Raw genomic sequence first — 16,473 nt, 5'->3', positions numbered from 1 at the left:
GTTATTTCTCAGAGCAGAAGTTAATTTTTACTGTACCTAGTGAGCCCTCTTTCTCTCCATTTACCTAAATTCCAACCATCCTTTAAGCCTCCTTCTGTGAACGTCCAGATCATAGCAATTCTTACTTATTCTTAGTATGCTGTGAAAACATGGAACGGTCTGTATCATTTAATACAGCGACAAATTACATAATTTTGGTGCCTCTATAACATTTTTTGACAGGGTAATGCAAAATGTTGAAGTCACACAGGCCTGCGTTCTAAATCCACCAGAAAAGTCACTCAACTAAAAGTCAGTTTTCTCATATGTAAAATGGGGATAATAATCTTTACCTCAGAGGGGTAAGAGAGTTATTGAACCTAACTTACTGCATTTCTAATAACTATTCAATTCTTTACGCAAAAAAAAATATATTTTAGTAGCCCAGATTTAAAAACTGCTGTAACAATCAAATCCTTCAACTAAAAATCATTAAAATTAACTATGGAAATATAATGTGATATTTGGTAATATATTATGTAAAAATCATTCTACATATTTCAAGAAGGCTGTTACGCTCTAATGGAATAAGTGAATACAAATACTTCTTTCTGGTGATGGACCTTTTAAGAAAAAAACATTTCTGCCAAGCTCCAAAGGTCAATGTTAAAATAAAATTCCAGAACAGAAGCCTATGCTAGTAATTATTATGCTTCTATCTTTCTTTTCAGGGGTTCTTTTTTATAAAGTGTTCCTTATATAGGTAATAACAGAACACAGTACCAGGACAAACTATATCCTTATTTCTCCTGAAATAAAAACAAAAAATCAAAGCCAATTATGAATGACTTTTTGATAACAATCTTGCTAAGCATTTCAATAACTCTTGAATTAGAAATATATCACACAAAATTTGATAACTCAAGATAATCACAATGCACAAATACTGGGTTTGCTGTTTTGAATTCCTAATAAATTACACACTCTATATTTTACTCACATAGCCCCTATACCTGGAACAATTTTTAGAACAAAAGAGGCACTCAACAGATGATGTGCTGTTGGTTAGATGGGTTCCAAATATTAATTCTTTTATCATTTATCTCTTAATGGTACAACTGTTAGACTGTCTAAGACTCTAATAAAATCTTCACGCAAAAGTTTTGAAACAAAGGTTAAAGCAGTTTCTACTAGCCATACGGAGGCTATGAAAATGACTTAGGTCATTATCTTTATGAATGCTTTCATTATTCAAAACATCCTCTAATCTAATCAACAGCAGCTTTCCCGTTGGCCTCAACCCACATAATTACATTAAGTCAGAGAACCAGGGAATCATCCTTGATGACCTCTTACTCTTTCAAATTACACAGAACCTATCACCAAGTGCCACTAATTTCATCTCTAAAATACATTCTAAATCTATCTACCTCACTCCCATTTCCACTGCCACCTCTCTAGTTGTCAGTTTCTTTCAGTTAGACCATTTAAAAGGCCTCAAAATTGGTTTCCCTGCTTCTACTCTTACCTAATTCTAATCCATTCTTAATATGGTGGTCAAGGAAAAACAATTTCTAATGCAAATCTGATCCTGCTATTTCCTTTCTAAAAATTTTTCAGTGGTTTCCCACTACAATTACAATAAACACCCAAGTCCTAACTTACAGAAGAAAAATAATTTTACAGAGGAGAAACATGACAAAATACTCCCAGATCAGATGGATCAATTGCTGTTACTGCTTTATGTATAATACAATTAATCCTCTCTTTCTCACCCATAAACAAATTATTTGACTGTCCAATCCGATCAGCCAACTTTACCTGTAGTGCCTGTTCTTGGATATCACGAAATAATTCCATGTCTTTCTCAGTCATGATTTCTTGGCTCCCAAAAAGCCGCTCCTCACTTTCTTGTTTGCCATCCCAGCCATCCTGATTGTCTGCACATAAAGAAAGGGTTCACACATTATTAATATCATCTTTAGTTTAATGCATTATATAGAAAAAACTTTCAGAAGTGTTTACTTCGGTTAGGAGACCCCCATCTTATTTTTGCTATTATTTTATATGACAGAGAAGAGGATAACATTAAACTAACTCCTAGAAAGATACTAGTCAATAAAGAACATACAAGGTATATGTGTTGTATCAACCTTATAGTAAAAATCCTGAACTGTCTTCTTAAAAATACATAACTAAATTTAAACTTCATTAAAAAGAGATTACATTTTAACATACTATAATATTGGGTTGGCCAAAAATTACGTTTGGTTTTTCCATAAGATGGCTCTAGTACCGCTTAGTTGTCTTTAACTTCATTCGAATCAAATGTTAGGTTTGTATTGTGACAGCTGTCATATCAGCGTGCATTTGAAACAAAAACTTATCAAAATGGGTGAATTTTTTGCAGTCATTTTAATACTGAAGGTGGAAGAAAATATGTAATATTTTAGGCATATTATGCTTTATTATTTCAATAAAGGTAAAAATATAACTTAAATGCAAAAAAATATATTTATGCAGTGTATGGAGAAGGTACTGTGACTGATCAAGTATGTCAAAAGTGGTTTGTGAAGTTTTGTGTTGGAGTCTTCTCGCTGGAAGATGCTCCACAGTTGGGTAGACCAGTTCAAGTTGATAGTGATCAAATTGAGACATTAATTGAGAACCAACTTATACCACATGGGAGATAGCCAACATACTCAAAATACCTAAATCAATAAAGTTATTGGTGAAACTGAAAAATGTGTCTTTTATTTCAAGGAAAACAACACACGAACTTTCTGGCCAACCCAGTACATATAAAAACAGAACAGGAAAGGGTCTAAGAAGTATAAAATTTATTTTAAAATAGTATGAATATAATACTTTCAGTGTAAGTTTAACATAACATTCAAATACTGTTTTTTCATTCCTTGGTAGTACAGGAAAAGTTTAAGAAAGACGTAATTTTCATCACCTGAGAGGAAAACAGGACAATTGGCTCATTTTAAACTTCCCAGTGATCTTGCAATTATCATAAGGCCAATACAGTCTTATCTCAGCATAAAGATAACCTTTGAAATAGCTACCCTTAACTGATGTCCAGCAATACCAACTCCCTTCATATTCGGGGTGCCCTTTTAAAGTACCAGCTCCACAAAACTGAGGATCACAGATGATAATCTCTGATTAAGCATGATAAATTATAATAATTGACCCACTAAATGATGCATCTTCCTCAAATGGACAAAGAAATTAGTAAAAGGACTACTGGAGGATTACGTAGATCATTATACTTTGCATTTGAAGGTGACACTGCTGATAGTGTGATTGACATTTCTTCTCTGTATGAGGGTGGCTGAAAAGACCAATTAAGCGAGATAGTTCTTTTCATATCAACTGCACATATAGGCTGTTATTTATTTAGTATAGGGAAGGGGACAAGGTCTCACTGTTCACAATATTCCCAAAGTGAAAAATACATATATGTAATCTAAAGATACTATGTGACTTTACTGCCCCCTAGTGCACAACATAGGTAGATGCAGGCAGAGATCTAGTACAGCATTCAGTAGTATTATCAAATGGTGCAAGACTGCTCCTTAAATTCTAAAACTCATAAAAGAAAATGACAAAGAAAATTAAAGCAAAAGTTCACATTAATGCCTAAAGCTCAATATTGGTGCTCTATATACTTTATACATTTTCTCTAATAATTTCTTTTTTCTTTTTTAATATATTTTATTGATTATGCTATTATAGTTGTCCCATTACCCCCTCCACACTCCCCTCCACCCTGCACACCCTCTCCCACCCACATTCCCTCTCTTTAGTTCATGTCCATGTGTCATAAGTTCTTTAGCTTCTACATTTCCCATACTATTCTTGCCCTCCCACTGTCTATTTTCTACTTACCATATATGCTACTTATTCTCTGTACCTTTCCCCCTCTCTCCTCCTCCCACTCCCCTGTGGCTAACCCTCCATGTGACCTCCATTTCTGTGGTTCTGCTCCTGTTCTAGTTGTTTGCTTAGTTTGTTTTTGTTTTTGTTTTAGGTGTGGTTGTTGATAATTGTGAGTCTGCTGTCCTTTTACTATACATGTTTTTTATCTTCTTTTTTTTAGATAAGTCCCTTTAACATTTCATAAAATAAGGGCTTGGTGATGATGAACTCCTTGAACTTGACCTTATATGAGAAGCACTTTATCTGCCCTTCCATTCTAAATGAAAGCTTTGCTAGATACAGCAATCTGGGATGTAGGTCCTTGCCTTTAATGACTTGGAATACTTCTTTCCAGCCCCTTCTTGCCTGTAAGGTTTCTTTTGAGAAATCAGCTGACAATCTGATGGGAACTCCTTTGTAGGTTACTGTCTCCTTATCTCTTGCTGCTTCTAGGATTCTCTCCTTCATTTTTACCTTGGCTAATGTAATTATGATGTGCCTTGGTGTGTTCCTTCTTGGGTCCAACTTCTTTGGGACTCTCTGAGCTTCCTGGACTTCCTGGAAGTCTATTCCCTTTGCCAGAATGGGGAAGTTCTCCTTTACTATTTGTTCAAATAACTTTTCCACTTATTGCTTTTCCTCTTCCCCTTCTGGTGCCCCTATAATTCAGATGTTGGAACATTTCAAGATGTTCCAGAGGTTCTGAAAGCCTCTCCCCTTTTTTTTTTTAATTCTTATTTCTTCATTCTTTTCTGATTGTATGTTTTTTAATATATCTTATTGATTATGCTATTATAATTGTCCCATTACCCCCCTCCTCACTCCCCTCCACCCTGTACACCCTCTCCCACCCACATCCCTCTCTTTAGTTCATGTCCATGTGTCATAAGTTCTTTAGCTTCTACATTTCCCATACTATTCTTACCCTCTACCTATCTATTTTTAACCAACAGTCTATGCTACTTATTCTCTGTACCTTTTCCCCCTCTCTCCTCCTCCCCCCACTCCCCTGTGGCTAACCCTCCATGTGATCTCCATTTCTGTGGTTCTGTTCCTGTTCTAGTTCCTTGCTTAGTTTCTTTTGGTTTTGCTTTAGGTGTGGTTGTTAATAATTGTGAGTTTGCTGTCCTTTTACTATACATGTTTTTTCTTTATCTTCTTTTCTTAGATAAGTTCCTTTAACATTTCATAAAATAAGGGCTTGGTGATGATGAACTCCTTGAACTTGACCTTATATGAGAAGCACTTTATCTGTCCTTCCATTCTAAATGAAAGCTTTGCTAGATACAGCAATCTGGGATGTAGGTCCTTGTCTTTCATGACTTGGAATACTTCTTTCCAGCCCCTTCTTGCCTGTAAGGTTTCTTTTGAGAAATCAGCTGACAATCTGATGGGAACTCCTTTGTAGGTTACTGTCTCCTTATCTCTTGCTGCTTCTAGGATTCTCTCCTTCATTTTTACCTTGGCTAATGTAATTATGATGTGCCTTGGTGTGTTCCTTCTTGGGTCCAACTTCTTTGGGACTCTCTGAGCTTCCTGGACTTCCTGGAAGTCTATTCCCTTTGCCAGAATGGGGAAGTTCTCCTTTATTATTTGTTCAAATACGTGTTCAATCTGCTGCTTTTCCTCTTCCCCTTCTGGTACCTCTATAATTTGGATGTTGGAACATTTAAAGATGTCCTGGAGGTTCCTAAGCTTCTCGTTTTTTTTGAATTCTCATTTGTCCATTCTTTCCTGTTTGGTTGTTTCTTTCTTCCTTCTGGTCCACTCTATTGTTTTGAGTCCCAGTTTCCTTCCCATCACTGTTGGTTCTCTGTGCATTTTCCTTCATTTCTTTTATGGTAACCTGCATTTTTTCATCTAATTTGCGCCCAAAATCAACCAATTCTGTGAGCTTCCTGATCACCAGTGTTTTGAACTGTGCATCTGATAGATTGGCTATCTCTCGGTCGCTTGAAATGATGAGTCCTGGGGCATTGATCTGTTCTTCTGTTTGAGACATGTCTCTCTCTTTTATTTTTTTGGTCTGGTCGCTCCTGTTGCGGTGAGGGGCGGAGCCTTAGGTGTTCACCAGGGCTGGGCACCCCAGTCGCTAGATTATGACATTGTATGTAGGGGTGGGTTCGAGAGGGAACAATGGCGGTAGCTCTGGTTCTCCGTGGGACCTCAGTTGCTTTCCTAGGATCCTTGGTTGCGCACTCTGACCTGCTCCACAATCGCCGCCTCGCTGGGTCTGCCGGCTGCTGCTTGTGTACTCAGGGTCCACCCGCTGAGATCTTACACGCCCCAGATGCCTTATGCGCCCAATCTCTCTGCTCTCCTCACGGCAACCCGCGCCGCTACCCGTGCCTGGCGGCTCCTCCTCTCTGCCCCTCCTACCAGTCTGGATGAACGGGCCTACTTCAACTTCTTGGCTGTCTGACTCCCATTCAGGCAAATTCTGTCAGTTCTGGGTGTTATTCTGCCTCTAAATTGTTGTTTCAATCTTGGTTGTGTGTGGAGGTACGGTGCATCCACCTATGCCTCCATCTTGACCAGAAGACTGATTTTATGTTTTTTCCTTCCTTCTGGTCCACTCCATTGATGTGAGACCTAGCTTTCATTCCATCACTATTGGTTCCCTGTGCATTTTTCATTTCACTTATTGTAGCCTTCATTTTTTCATCTAATTTGTGACCAAAGTCAACCAATTCTGTGAGCATCCTGATCACCAGTGCTTTGAACTGTGCATCTGATAGGTTGGCTACCTCTCAGTCGCTAAAGTACTGGTTCTGGGGCTTTCATTTGTTCTTCTGTTTCAGCCATCTTTTTTATTTTTTTCCTTTGGTCTGGTCACACCTGTTATGTATGAGGGGAGGAGCGCCTATTACGTATGAGGGGCAGAGCCTTAGGTGTTCACCAGGGCGGGTCAACCCAGTCGCTGGGTTGTGACGCTGTATGTGGGGGCGGGGTCTGAGAGGGAACAATGGCACTTGGTCTGCTCTCCATCAGACTTCAGTCCCTTCTGCCACTTCCTCCAAGCAAACTGGGCCCTTCTGGTGCCAATTCCCATGTAAGTCGGCTTGTGCACCCCATGGGACTTTCCAACGACCTCTCCTGTGAGGCTGGGCATCTTTCCCTGCACCTCAACTCCCACAGGTATTTTCAATCAGTGTCCCAAGGCTCTGTTTCCCAGCCCTGTGATCCTGGGTTGGGCGCAGTGCCTTGCTTCACAATCACCACCTCGCTGGGTCTGCCAGTTGCCACCCCTTGGCTGCGGTCTGCCAGCTGCCGCTCGCACACTCAGGGTCCACCCACTGCAGTCTTGCTTGCCCCAGATGCCTGATGCACCCGGTCCCAATGCTCTCTGCTCTCCAAGCCTCCACCTGCGCCGGCTGCCCAACTCCACCCCTCCTACCGGTCTGGATAAACATATCTATTTTAACTCCTTGGTTGTCCAACTTCCATGCAATTCAACTTTCTGTCAGTTCTGGTTGTTATTCTGTTTCTAAATTGTTGTCCCTATCTTGGTTGTGAGAGGAGGCACAGTGTGTCTACCTATGCTTCCATCTTGGCCGGAAGTTGACATTTGCTCTAGTAATTTCAATTTCTTGCTTTCTGAAACTTTCCAGTAGATTCTCCTAATAATCTATCCACAATGAAATGGTTAATTCAAGAATGCCTTTCATTAAGATCTGCTTTATGAGATTTTTTTCATCTAAGTTCAACCTAAATGGGTTGTCTTCTTGGATAAACATGCTCAAACTGGAGCTTATCTATAGTCTGCACAGCTGATAAAGGCATGAAAAGTACTTAAATGCTTAAGGAGTAATTAGTTGATTGCTACTCTGGTGAAAAGCTGATCAATAAAGGGAGACCTGAGAATGATGAGAACTTTCTCTTCTGCGCTGGACGAATCACCCATTCATGTAAGCGAGAATAAGGAAGCAGTGAACACAATCACCAATGGGACATTCAGGGGAAAAAAACAGAAGGAATTTAAAATCCCTTACTGTATATGAGACAAAAGAGGCTTGTGATCCAAAATGTCCATTCTCATTCTTCTACCTTCCTCAGAACCATTTCTACTTCCTTCCCGGGGTTATGTTCTCTAAACTCAAAGCACTCAAGCAGTAAGGCTAGTTTACGCTTTAATTATTTGAGTAGCTAATCAAAATTTTCTCCTCTGACTGGAATCACCTGCTACATTATCACGCCTTCTCCATAGAGGTTCTCTTCTCTGAGAAGTAGAGAATTTAGCCTACTACATAAGTAAGTGATCTGAAGCTATGTTCTCTCTCTCCCCCACCCCACCCCCTGCACAGTGTAAGCCATTAAAAAAAAATCACAACTATGTTTGCCAAGATTTGAAGTAGAAAAATCAATGATCTTTTATTTGCATATATTCTTCTTATGTTTAAATCAACAGCATTTTGTCCGCCCTTACTCTTTCCTATTTCCTTCTGAGAGGAAAGTAAGCATAATGATGCTCATCACATGATTTATTTCCAAATTTATGAAGCATAAAGTTATCTTTGATTCAAGATTATAGCCCAAATTTCTGTAGGCAGATTCTTGGTGGTTCTACCAAGCAAGCACCTTATTTTGTCTGAGCTCCTACTTGTCCAATCTGAAACTTTTATGTCTAGCCTCTAAATTCCTGCTGTAGTTATCACCTTATTATTATTATTACTAAATATGTATGCTTAATACATCCTTATATTCCAGAATCAATTACCAAATATAAATCTATGCCAGATAACTAGTGTTATTCCAAATAATACATTTATGGAATACTTTTTGTTTCTAAGTGAACAAACTTTTTTTTACCTGTGGGCCAATCTGAAGTGCTTGTTTTTCTGTTGCCCTTTTTCCTGATTCTGTATTGCTCAGAGTAGTCTACCACTTCCCCTCGTGGTTTCCGCCCATCAGGGGAAGGGGTGAAGAATTTGGTAAGGCCATCAATGAGCCCTTTGGTTTTCTTGTTGAATTTCAAGGAAACGCTGCTATCACTGCAGAAGTCCAAGCCATCTATTCGCTCTAAATAGCCTTCTTCTGATGATGATGCTGATTGGCTGGAGAGAGTGATTTTACGTTTCCGACCCCTTCCAGGGCCAGTTCGAACTTTGCTGAAGGGACCTTTTGATCTAAAGAATCAAACAGGGAAAAGGGTAACTATTAAAAAGAAATCTGTATAAGGTTTCTACTTAATATGTAACATATAATTAGTAAATAACCTAGAGCTTTATAAAAAAATCTGTATCATTAAGAATATTTCATAAACTACAAATATTATATGAACTAGAAGTAATATTATTTAAAATTATTAATTTACAAGTAATTTGGCCCTGGCCAGGTATCTCAGTTGGTTAGAGCGTCATCCTGATATGTCAAGGTTGTGGGTTTTATAACTTGTCAGGGCACATACAAGAATTAACCAATGAATGCATAAATGAGTGGAACAACAAAAATTGATGTTTCTTGCACTTTCTTTTTCTCTCTCAAAACAAATTTTTAAAAAAAGAAATTTAGCACAGAATAATAAATTATTTAATTTATTATTTAATAATAAATTAAAAATTCTTTCCAAGAAGCCTAGTTAATTTACAGTGAAATGAATCCTAGGTCAGGAGTCAAGAAGGCACATTTAAGTCATAATTCTGTCACTTACTAGCTGTACATCTTAGACAAATCACATTCTCTCTAAGTATCAGTCTTCATCTGTAAAATGAGAGCTGGACCAGAGAACAAGTAAGATCCTTCTGGGTATAAAGTCCTATGATCTCTGTACCAACTCAGACTGATACTTTTACCTTTAAACACAAGGATGGGTTACTCTCTGAAAGTGAGGAATCAAAAGATCACTTCATAGAAAAATTAAAGCTGATTTAAGATTTAAAATATAAACTACCAGAATGCTGGTTCTGTACATTTCAATCTGCTGATGCCCATTCATTTCAGACATATCACCTTCAAGACAATCTTAAATGTAGAAAAGGTAAGTGAAATTTTTTAGAATAAAGAGAGATTTACAGGCCTAAAGGTATTTTACATATCACCTAAAGTAAATTACCTTAGAGATACTTAAAAAAAAAAAACAGGTAGAATTAGCTATGGAATCTTGCCCCACCTCCTCCAGACACAGACCAGTTTCCTAGTCCATAAGAGATAATTATATCCTGATTTCTAATAGATCAAAAACTTGCATTATTTTACCACAGGACATAAAAATGACACTTAGCTATGACCTCAACAGTAGACACTCTCTAGTCATTTGTACATCTAATAGAAATAAATTAATGAGACTAATATCAGAGGGATCTGTGAGGTGCTAGTAACACAATTCTTTCTTTCTTGTTTTTATATAAGGCAATAGTTAAGAGGCAGGCATTGGTGCCAGACTACTTGGGCTTTAATCCCCCGGCTCAACGTTTTACTATAAACTTGTACAAGTTAATCTCTCCACGCTGTAGTTTCCACCTTTATAATGTAAGAGTGATCATAGCCCCTGCGCTTCACTGGGTTGTTGGGAAAACTAAATGATTTAATGCAGCACGTAAAGCAGTTAGCAAGTGCCTTGGCACCTTGTTAAGGGATTAATAAATGTTAGCCATTATTATTACATAAAAGTGCCAGTTATGACCATTGAAGTTTTTTCCATAAAACAAACAAGGGAATCCTACACTATAGAGAAGGCCCTATCCTTTTCTCCCCTCACCTTGCCACAAGTACAACTTACACCGTGTTTTGTTTCTTTAACCTGTTTTTTGGACGTCCTATTGGATTAGCATAGCGCCGTTTTATCTGTGCCGCCTTCTTCTGTAGAAGTTTTCGTCCTTTTTTCCTAGGTCGACATATTTGACATATCCACATGCCTATAAAGAAAGAGCATTCCACATAAAAGCACAATAGAGGTAAATACACTGAAAGAGTTCAGATACTCTAAGTCAAGAGTTCTTAACCTCTTTGAGATCAAGGACTCTCATTTGAAAATCTGATGAAACCCACCCAGAAAAATAAACATGAAAACATATACACACAAAATTCAACAAAAACTGAAAGAGATTCACAAATATCTGAGGACCACACATGGCTGAAATCCACTGATCCTCAGTTAAAAATCCCTGTTCTATACCTAGCACCCAGATACTAGTTTCTAATTACCATTATACAAGAAAAGATGCCAGGATTTCATAGAGCACAGGTGGCAAACGTAAGGCCCACGGGCCAAATTTGGCCCTCCACCTTGTTTTATCTGGCCTGGCACCTTGTTTCTACCCAGCAGCAGTGCCAAGCTCTCACTTAATTGTTAAGGAGTAAGTTACATTTATACAGTCCTAAAATTATATTCAGCCCTTTGAAGGCAACTGTGAGGCTGATGTGGCCCCTGGTGAAAATGAGTTTGACACCCCTGCCATAGAGTAATGACTGGAGCAGGGAAAATACACGATAACCTAGAACATCTTGTGATGCTAGAAAATCAGTAAGTGCTCAGAAGATGATGAAGGCATATCAAAGGGACACAGGAACCAATCTGAAAGAGCTCCCTATAGTTAAATCTGGGTCAAAGGGAGCAAAAAAGGAAATAATCACAGTAGTGAGTTAAAACCCACAGAATAAAATAAATGTGGTGCGTTCATGATGACATAAATTAATTAAACAAATAAATGGGAGAAAGAAATAAGCTTTTCCTCACACAGTTCCAATTAATAAATGCAGAAGGAATGATAAAAATAGAAAAATTATCATTATCAAACATTACAGTAAAAATTGGTGCAATGCATCAATTTAGCAATTTATGTATGCTAAAGTTAGTAGGAGAAGAAGAGTAACAACTTTAAGGTTTCTTCACTGCAGTCAAGTGGTCGACGTTAACACTACTCGTAAGGAGACACACAGGTGTAACACAGCATTACAATGCACCGACAAGGACACAGCATTACTTCTGTGGGACTCTTGTCAAACCTCAAAACCTCAATCTAATCATGATAAAGTGAGAGACAAACCCAAATGGAAGGACTTTCCACAAAATAATTAACCAGCAAGTACTCTTCAAAAGTGTCAAGGTCAGGAAAGACAAAGTCTGAGGAATTAACACAGCCTGGAAGACACTAAGGAAATATAACAACTAAATGTAATATGAGATTCTGAATTGGATTGCAGACCAGAAAATTCAAATAAGGCCTGCAGATTAGTTAATTGTATCATACCAATATTAGTTTCCTGGTTTCAATAATTGTACTATGGTTTTGTAGAATGTTAACAAGAGGGGAAGCTACTTAAAGGGTCAATGATAACTCTACACCACTTTTACAACTTTTCTGTAAGTCTGAAATTGTTTTAAAATGTTTCCTGCTTTAAGCTGCTATAAAACTTCTTTTGTAGGCATGAAATACATAGGAATAAAATCCTAAGAAAATCTTTCTTATCTTGAAGGATTCTCAGAAGACCTTTTGACCAGATTTCAAGCAAATGGGAAAGGAAGGAAAGGGGGTATTTATCCTCCAATACATATAAATTTAAGACTTTTCAAAAGGTAGCAATCAATAGAGTGGCATGAGAGGGACTCAAGTAAGATCCTGAAGTAGAATAACTTGGCTATATCTAAGGTCAAGTCCTTTTCCATCAACAGAAAATTTTTTCTAAACAGGCATCAAAAATCCTATAAACATCTTACTTAAGAAACGTATGAATCACAAAATCAGAGTTGAAAATGAAATCTGTGATAAAACAGAGCAGAGGATTCTCTGTATTTTTTTTAAGAAATTATAAGCATATGATAAGATGGAAGTCCAAACAACAGGCAACTGTCCTAACAGGACTCAAAGAACTGAGTAACACTACATTGTACTCTTATAATTTGGGCACTTACTTGTTTGCAAATTATTTTCTAAAAAAAAATCATAATAATAGTAAGTTTTGAATAAAGCAGAGACTATAATAGCTCTAAGATCCCTCAAAAGTGATGAGCCATGATATAATCAACATGACTTAATACAATTTCATTTCTTCCTTTAAAGAAAAAGGTATTTCAAAATATTACATAAGGCAAGTATTTTGTCCTGTAACTACAGGACTGGCAAATATTTATAAATGAACCACTTCATCCTCCATGGATGCTTAGATATTAAAAAGAGAGGAGAGTAATAATAAATCCACATCACACAAGAATGTCAGGAGCTGCCCTGGATGGTGTGGCTCAGTGGATTGAGCACTAACTAGCCTGCAAACCAAAGGGTCACTGGTTTGATTCCCAGTCAGGGCACATGCCTGGTTTGCAGGCCAGGTCCCCAGTAGGGGGCGCACAAGAAGCAACCACACATTGATGTTTCCCTCTCTTTCTCCCTCTCTTCCCCTACCTCTAAGAATCTATCTATTTATCTATCTATCTATCTATCTATCTATCTGTCATCTATCTTAAAAAGAAAGAATGTCAAGATGCCTAAAAGAAAGACTGTCCCCACTGTTAAGGTGAAAGCTTTCTCCCTACTTATACAACCCCAAGTAAAAAGATGCAAATTACTCTTTCATTTTAACAACATAGATAACAGGTGCTTTCACTAACATTGCCAGTTTGATTTCAGAAAGTATTTGTCACCTTTTGGCATCCGGGTGAGTGGTGGATCACAACATTCCATGTGAAAACCTCGGTCACAGGAATCACAAAAGAGCATGTTATCCTAAAAAAGAGAAAGGGCAGTTCTGCTTACCCTTATGAAACAGAAACATATCAGGATCATGACTTCATAAAACGCAGGAAGCTTCAACGATCTCAGAAAGGAAATGAGGTATTATAATAGTAAAAGTTTCCTTAATTTGTACTATATAAATGGATAGTCTGAGTTACCAGTTTTGAGTTTTGTCTGCTTCATCTGATCTTTAATAACTAGTTTCATTACTTTCAAGTTTATCCAATAATCTGGTATAGCTAAGTTTAGTCTGTTTTAACAATAAAAAAGGGACAACTGTAATTAATATACTAACTAGTCCTAAATGAAAGCCTCCATACCACTCTAACAATTTCGGAGTAATGTTTTAAAATAGCTTGGTCTTTGTGCAAATTTGTGATTAAGGTACTTTAGAAACTACCTAAAAAAAAAAATCCAAGTCTCAATGAGCAAGTATACTAAACCAGTAACATATGATTTGAAGAGGATACTGTTCTAAATTTTGCTGGATTGAGTAACTAGAAAAATAGTCAAACATACTAAGAGGGTCATGCCAGTTGTACATTCTAGGTCTAAAGGAGATATTCACTTCGGAAAGTGGGAACACTCACTGCATTTTTGCCCTGATCTCGACAGGAGCTGCAGGTTTTACACTCGATGCACTGCCACCGTAAGGCCTTCACTCTAACCGTTAGTTCAGGGGAAAACTTTAAACAGGATGGGTGACCTAAAAAGAGAGAAAAATTCAAAACAGAAATGATCAATCATTTTGTAATTGTATTAAAGGAATAATGTAGAAAAAGTCAATACCTTAAATTAAAACATATATCAAAGAAAAAAGGATGTTCTTGGAAGCTTGTCATACATGTCTCCTTAAGACTTACTATATTCCAATTCAGTTTTATTAACACTAAATAGGATTTAGTGCACATCCCACAAAGTTGATTATTAAAAACTTGACAAACTCCAAATTTTTATTAAGCCTACATTAAAGCATTACGTGTATACACATGCTTGTATGTTTATGAATACATAATATGCCCAGGCCACTTCTAAAAGAATATGCAAAAACTATACAATTATAACATGCTAGGATATGGAGCTATAAACACTTTGAAGGATTTTATATTTCACTGTATACCCATCTGTGCTCTCAGTTTTTTAACAGTAACATGTGTTACTTTTATAACTAAAAATATATATAATAAAAATTACATAATTTAAAGTGAACTTGTTGCTCATGGTTTAAGGCACTCAGGCTAAAACTAAAACGTAAGCAGTATTTCTACTGTGAACGGAACAATCACAGAAAAAACATTTTCCTCTTCTACGAGTCAGTATCAATTTGATTCTCAAAAATTTAGGGTAGAGGCCTGCCAGAGTGGCTCAGTTGGTTGGGGCACAGTCCTGTACTCAGAAAGGTCCTCAGTTGACTCCTGCTCAAGGCACATACCTAGGCTGCGGGTTTGATCCCCAGTTGGGGCATGTGCAGAAGACAGATGTTTGATGTCTCTCTCTCTCCTTCCACCCCCAACCCTCTCTCTAAAATAAAATAAAAGTATTTTTTTTATTTACTTATTTTTAGAGAGGGAAGGGAGGGAGAAAGAGAGAGAGAAAAAAAATATCAGCGTGCGGTTGCTGGGAGCCGTGGCCTGCAACCCAGGCATGTTCCCTGACTGGGAATCGAACCTTTGATGCTTTGGTTCGCAGCCCAAGCTCAGTCCACTGAACCACGCCAGCCAGGACTAAAATAAAAGTAGTTTAAAAAAATTCAGAGTAGCCAATTTGCCTTCAACTCTGGAAAGATTTGTCTCCTCTAAAATCTGGTGGTGGTGGTGGTTGCTGTTGTTATTATTATTACTGGTGAGACAAAGGCTAGTTGAATTATTTTCTCTCATCTTTTTCTATGCCCAAATAACAGCCTCTTCTATGAAGTGGTAAGAAGTGTATCATTAAAATATCACTAACATTAAAAGAAAGTGGGAGAAGAGACATAAAAAATCCTATCATCCTAGAATAGCCATTTTCACATTCTACTTTTCCTTTTTACACTAGCTAAAAGCACTTTCATGGTTTTAATTATAGGCTATATAGAGTTTTGTTTTGCTTTTCTTCATTATTTCATTCAAGTAAACTTTCTATTTGTATTCCTTAAACGGATTATATTCCACTGTGTTCACACACTATACCTTACCTGACCAATTTCCTTATTGTTAAATACTTATTAAACTACTACCCACAAAAGTTAGAATACTAAAATAAATTATTTCATGTTTACAGTCTTTCCTTCTTTTACATTAATACCTTATGACAAACACCTGAAAGTGGGGATGATAAACAAAATGAAATAAGTTTTTTGTTTTTTTGTGTTTTTTTTTTGCCTGAAAAGTGAAACTGCACTGCCCAGGCTCACTCCACACCCTGTGACGTACCCAGTGCTGCCCGAAAAGCACGAAGGTCTTACCACAGCTTCATCAGCTCTAGGTGTGGGCTCTCCTGTAATTCAGGTTTTATAACAGCTATGAATTGACACTTCACTGTGGCTTTGGTGGGCACTCCTATTATTATTGTTTGATAAAATGTTTTTATATGCTCAACTATTAACTTTCTCTCTATATAAACTGTTCATAGGCTCTGTTCCTTGGACTTTATGCTTAGAAATGTAAACACACTCTTTATACTTTATAGCTTTTCAGTCTTTTCCATATTTAATGCAATTATTTTCCCCAAACAATTCTTGCTTTTCTAAAAAAAACTTGGACAGTTTAGTTCTCAATTTGAAAAAAAATCAAATTCCATATATTTGACTATGTCCATACTTTTAGTCTTTGGTTAGTGGGACAGCCAGGCCTAAACCACCCTCCAATCATTCTTGCCCCTGGCAAGAATGTCCGTTCACAACCTTTTCTAGTTCATTCGC

The 16,473-nt window shown here is 37.3% G+C and overlaps 1 protein-coding gene across 2 annotated transcripts in view; it reads right to left on the bottom strand.

The window, feature by feature from the left end:
* KAT6A (lysine acetyltransferase 6A) overlaps positions 1–16,473 on the bottom strand; it is a 112,610-nt gene that overhangs the window by 38,210 nt on the left and 57,927 nt on the right. The window contains exons 4-8 of one of the 2 annotated variants that reach the window (XM_045821210.1): positions 14,165–14,280; positions 13,484–13,565; positions 10,625–10,760; positions 8,716–9,032; positions 1,801–1,919 (exon numbers count right to left, since the gene is read on the bottom strand). In XM_045821210.1, the coding sequence (XP_045677166.1) occupies positions 1,801–1,919; positions 8,716–9,032; positions 10,625–10,760; positions 13,484–13,565; positions 14,165–14,280 (770 nt within the window). The remainder of the gene's footprint in view (positions 1–1,800; positions 1,920–8,715; positions 9,033–10,624; positions 10,761–13,483; positions 13,566–14,164; positions 14,281–16,473) is intronic. The other variant, XM_045821211.1, reaches the window with a different exon arrangement.

Source organism: Phyllostomus hastatus, unplaced genomic scaffold (genome assembly GCF_019186645.2).
Source record: "Phyllostomus hastatus isolate PE091 unplaced genomic scaffold, TTU_PhHast_1.1 phas_scaffold_46, whole genome shotgun sequence".
NCBI classification, from domain to species: domain Eukaryota; kingdom Metazoa; phylum Chordata; class Mammalia; order Chiroptera; family Phyllostomidae; genus Phyllostomus; species Phyllostomus hastatus.
This window is presented reverse-complemented; position numbering and strand designations above follow the sequence as displayed.